We start from the raw sequence: 5,980 nt of genomic DNA, 5'->3' as shown, positions 1-5,980 counted from the left end.
GGTGACAAATCTCAGTGTGGGGGAGGGATGTTGCAAATGCCAAAAAAAAAAAAAAGTGGTGTCCCACTGCCATCCCACAGGAGGGGTGGCTCAAGAGTGCATATGACCAGGTAACCACTCTCCATGGGGGATCTTGAGGACAGAAAGGCAGGACCCTCCACCTACCCAGAAGGACTGGTGCAAGTGCACACCACAGGATTCTGCACAGTGGCACATATATAAGGGAAGGGAAGACCTCTTATCCCTGAATGTTAACTGTAGAAAGGTGCTGGAATCATTCAGCTCCCGGGATGGAGATCACCATATGGCCATTTTTATTCTCATCCTCTAAAGAGACTCAAACACCTTCAGGGAACAAAAACCACATAGAAAAACTAAAATCAGCTTACCCTGACCCTGACCCCTGACAATGGGTGATACAACACCACTGACACAGAGACACCTGAGAATCAGTGCATCAGGCCCCTCCCCCAGAAGAACAGCTGGAAGAACATGGAACACCAAGTGTACAGAGCACTCAGCACTGCACAACTCCAGCTCTAGGGGAAAATACTACACAGAATTTGAGTTTTTTTCTCATGATTCATTGCTATTTCAGTTTAAATTTTCTTTTTCTTTTTTCTTTTTTTTCTTTTCAATGACTTTGTCATTTTAACTACTCTGTTTTGAAATTTTTTTTACTTTTTGATGTATAACCTTTTTTTCACTTTTTTTAAATTTTTTTTCAGCATAACAGTATTCATTGTTTTTGCACCATACCCAGTTCTCCATGCCATATGTGCCCTCCTTAATACCCACCACCTGGCTCCCCCAACCTCTCATCCCCGCCCCTTCAAAACCCTCAGATTGTTTTTCAGAGTCCATAGTCTCTCATGGTTCACCTCCCCTTCCAATTTCCCTCAACTCCCTTCTCCTCTCCATATCCCCTTGTCCTCCATGCTATTTGTTATGCTCCACAAATAAGTGAAACCATATGATAATTGACTCTCTCTGCTTGACTTATTTCACTCTTCAAACACGTACTTTTTATACATATATTCTTCATTTTTTGCTTACTCTCACTGTATTCAATTATTTTGTGTATATATATAAGTTTTGCTTTCTTTACAATTTTGGGATTTAGTTTCTTCTAACACGCAGACCAAAATATGTGCAGGACCAAGTGGATCCCCCTGTTTTATCCACATGGGAGATTATATTCTCTCTTCCACACCCAGAATTTTTGTTTGTTTGGTTCTGACCTCTTCAGACTTGTCCAGTGTGTATTTTGTTTGAGTTTGGGTTGATATTTGTGCTTTTGTTTACTCATTCATCCATCCTTCTCTGGGCAAGATGGCTAGAGAGAGGAATTCAAAGCAGAAGAAAGATCTAGATGTAAAACTCTCTGCCACAGATGTAATCTATAAAATAAAAATGAAAAATTTTTAAGTAAATAAATAATTAAAATACTATAAAATTGTACAGCCACATACAGAGGAATGAAACTGGACAATTTCCTTACACCACACACAAAAATAGACTCAAATGGATGAAAGACCTCAATGTGAGACAGAAATCCATCAAAATCCTTGAGAACATAGGCAGCAATCTCTTCAACCTCAGCCACAGCAACGTCATCCTAGAAACATTGGCAAAGGCAGGGAAAGCAAGGACAAAACTAAGCTATTGGGATTTCATCAAGACCAAACCTTTTGGACAGCAAAGGAAGCAGTCAACAAAATCAAAAGACGACTGACAGAATGGGAGAAGATATTCACAAATAACATATCAGATAAAGGGCTAGTATTCAAAATCTATAAAGAAGTTATCAAACTCAAAACCTAAAGAACAAATAATCCAATCAAGAAATGGGCAGAAGACATGAATGGACATTTCTACAAAGAAGACATCCAGGTGGCCAACAGTCACATGAACAAATGCTCCACATCACTCGGCATCAGAGAAATACAAATCAAAACCACAATGCGATACCACCTCACACCAGTCAGAATGGCTAAAATTAACAAGTCAGGAAATGACAGATGCTGGTGAGGATGCAGAGAAAGGGGAACCCTCCTACACTGTTGGTGGGAAGGCAAGCTGGTGCAACCACTCTGGAAAACAGCATGGTTCCTCAAAAAGTTGGAAATAGAGCTACCTATGCCCCAGCAATCGCACTACTACCCTATGCCCCACCAATCACACTACTGGATATTTACCCTAAAGATACAAATACAGTGATCTGAAGCGGCATGTGCACCCAAATATTTATAGCAGCAATGTCCACAATAGCCCAACTATAGGTAGAATGTAGATGTTCATCAATAGATGAATGAATAAAGAAGATATGGTGTATATACACAATGGAATACTATGCAGCCATCAAAAGAAATGAAATCTTGCCCTTTGCAATGATGCGGATGGAACTGAAAGTTATTATGCTGAGTGAAATCAGTCACTCAGAGAAAGACAATTGTCATATGATCTCCCTGATATGAGGAATTTGAAGGCAAGACAGGGGGTCGTTGAGGGTAGGGAGGGAAAAAATGAAACACAATGGGATTGGGAGGGAGACAAACCATGAGGGACTCTTAATCACACAAAACAAACTGAGGGTTGTTGGAGGGTGTGGGAATAGGGATAGGGTGGTGGGTTATGGACATTGGAGAGGGTATGTGCTATGGTGAGTGCTGTGAAGTGTGTAAGCCTGATGATTCACAGTCCTGTACCCCTGGGACAAATAATAAATGTTAATTAAAATAATTTTAAAAATAAAAAAATACAGTAAAATAAAATTGTGCTATGTTCACTCCTTGGGTAACTGCCAAACATTAATAAATGATTCTTGCTACAGACACTGGCATGGTTGAATTTTCAAGAATTTGTGCAGAGCAAAAAAAAAAAAAATCCTACAAACAAAATTACATACAATATAAATTCTTCAAAACTAAAACTAGTCTAAGTAACATGAGAAAAGCCCATAGTTGTGTGGGTACATAGTGAAGAAGGGATGAGGAAGGAGGAATTCCAGAGAAAATACAGGAAGTTTTATAGAGAATTGATTTGTTCTCTCTGGATAATGTTGATAATGACACCCATGTTTACCCTATCACACACTCTGCCTGTATGCCATTCATTCTGTTCAAGCTTACTCACAAAAATTCTTACAAATAATCCCAGAGATGACTTGGAAGGAGCACATAGACACTGAAATGTTAGAAAACACCTACACAAACCTGATGCTCTCTATATTTCAGAGCAATATAGAGAGGCAGTAAAATCATCCTGTCCCCATTACAGAAGGGGTTCCACATTCCTCAACAGCCTGCACACTCTGCCCTCCAGGTGGTTCAGGGGACAGTGTATCCTGTGGGGATGAGCACAGAGCCACATACTGGGGCTCACTCTCACCCTGTGTGTGCTCTTGGACACCTCATGAAACCTTCTAAAATTCTTGGTGTAGGTTTATATTTCGTTATGGCATAACATGACATCAATCCCACAACATTTGTGTGAATATGTAAAAAGAAAGCACATATCCAAGTATATACTCTGGGAGGTTATATAATGAAAACCATCTTCTATTCTTAAATGTTCAATGCCCCCAAAACAAAGGCACCCACATCTCTTCTGGCCATTGCCCTCTATGGTCACATAGATCCTAAGCTGAATATATAGTCAGAGAACATGCAAATAAGGCCCTCCATCTGCTGGTTAAAAACAGCCCAAACCTGACTCTGCAGCTGGGAGAGGAACCCCAGCACCAGGATTCCAGGTGTTCCAATTGGTACTCAGGATAGGACACAGACAACTCATAATGGAGTTTGTGCTTGGCTGGGTTTTCCTTGTTGCTCTTTTAAAAGGTAATTCATGTTGAACAAAAGATGTTGAGGATATGAGTGGATATCAGTAAAAGAAACCATGGGCGTATGACAGTTTCCTGACCAGGATGTCTTCTGTCTGCAGGTATCCAGTGTGAGGTGCAGCTTGTAGAGTCTGGGGGAGATCTGGTGAAGGCTGGGGGGTCCCTGAGACTCTCCTGTGCAGCCTCTGGATTCACCTTCAGCAACTACTACGTGTACTGGGTATGCCAGCCTCCAGGGAAGGGGCTGCAGTGGGTCGCAAGTATTAGCAGTGGTGGAGGTACCACATACTATGCTGACTCTGTAAAGGGCCAATTCACCATCTCCAGAGACAACAGCAAGAACACGCTGTATCTGCAGATAAACAGCCTGAGAGCAGAGGACACGGCCCTGTATTACTGTGTGAAGGACACAGTGAGGGGACATCAGTGTAAGCCCAGACACAAACCTCACTGTAGGATGGGACCTGGGCACGAGGGGGTGAACACCACTCACCAATCCTGTCTTTAAGCCCCAGGAGCAGATGCAGATGAAGGTTAGGGGTAGGTTTCCCTTCAGGATCTCGTGATTCCTCTCCAGAGAACACTTTCCCTCAGGGACCTTCTCTGCACACATGATTCTGTGCTTACCTCTTCACTCTCTGACTTTGAAAATTTGTTCTAATGGGAAAACAATTATACTAAAATGCACAAAATACAGAGTCACTCGGGTTGTATATACCTGTCCCTAAATACCAATGAATCACAAATAAACTGGTGCTCATCAAGTGAACTTTTACAGGACTCCCAGCTGCTCTCACTGTGCATCACAGTTCCACCCTGCTCAGCATGCAAACATGCTAGAAGCAGCATAAAGTGCACGCTGGACAGGAGACCACAGAGACATCAACAATCCAAAGTAAAAGAAGAAAGGGTCTTTGTTAGGGAGTCACTGTTTTAAACAATGCTTATAGCATCAATGTTAGTGACAAGAATGGAAAGCAGTCAAACGCCCTCCAGGTGTGATGTGTAGTCTGGAGATTACACACACACATGCATAAACACACACACACACACACACACACACACACACACACACACACACGAATATGAAACTTTTTCACTTTCCCCTAATTTCTCTGCAGCAAAAGTGGTCCTAAGACAAAAATACACAGCATACAGGAAAACCGCAAGAAGCAAGAAAAATCTGAATGAAACACTCTAACGTTACACCTGAAGGAGCTAGAGAAAGTTGATGACTAAAGGCTAAATACAGGAGAAGGAAGGAAATAGTAAAGATTAGAGCAGTAATAAATGATACAAAAACAAAACAAAAACAAACAAACACAAAACAGAACAAAAAAGCAAGGTCTAGTTTCCTGGAGAAAAAGAAAACAATAAAATTGAAAAACCTCTACCTAGATTTATTAAAAGGAAGAGAGAAAACCCCAAACAAATGATATCAGAAATCAGTATGTTTCTCTGTGGAACAAGCTGGGTTTTGGAGGAGTAGGAGGGGTGGGATGGGGAAAACTGGTGATGGGCAATAAGGACTCATGATGGGTGAGCACAGGGTGTTACACACAAATAATGAATTGTTGAACACTACATCAAAAAATAATGATGTAGGAGAAAGACAAGATGGCGGGAAGTAGGAGGAGGCATCGTTTTAACCTGTACCCTAAAATGAGCTGATTACCTACCAAAGAACTCCGATCACCCATGAAATCAACCTGAGATTAGAATTATACACGTCTGGATCTCTACAGGGGCAGAAGATGCCACTGGGCAGAAGTGATCCAGGGTGTACCTTGAGTGCACCACGGTCGATACATCCAGCTACATCCGTTCAGCCATCTCTCACCAAAATGACTAGGAGGAGGAATGCCCAACAGAAGAAAAATACAGAGGATGGGCCTTCTACAACAGAGCTAATGTCTACCAACATAGACAATATGCCAGAAAGGGAATTCAGGCTAACAATTATCCAGGCAATAGCTAGGTTGGAGAAAGCCATGGAAGACCAAACGGAATTGATTAGGGCAGAACTGAAAGGCACCAGGGATGATGTTCACAATGCTCTCAATGAGTTCCAATCTAATCTAAATTCTCTCAAAGCTAAGGTAACTGAGACAGAAGATAGAATTAGTGATCTGGAGG

The 5,980-nt window shown here is 41.6% G+C and overlaps 1 gene segment (V, D, J or C); it reads left to right on the top strand.

Moving 5' to 3' along the window:
• Positions 1–3,781: 3,781 nt before the first annotated feature.
• LOC111140130 lies at positions 3,782–4,352 on the top strand. The segment is given in 2 exon segments: positions 3,782–3,842; positions 3,946–4,352. Coding segments are annotated over 2 exon segments (453 nt in total).
• Positions 4,353–5,980: the final 1,628 nt, after the last annotated feature.

This window comes from Enhydra lutris, unplaced genomic scaffold, assembly GCF_002288905.1.
Source record: "Enhydra lutris kenyoni isolate GAN:26980312 unplaced genomic scaffold, ASM228890v2 scaffoldscaffold181, whole genome shotgun sequence".
Taxonomy (NCBI): Eukaryota; Metazoa; Chordata; class Mammalia; order Carnivora; family Mustelidae; genus Enhydra; species Enhydra lutris.
This window is presented reverse-complemented; position numbering and strand designations above follow the sequence as displayed.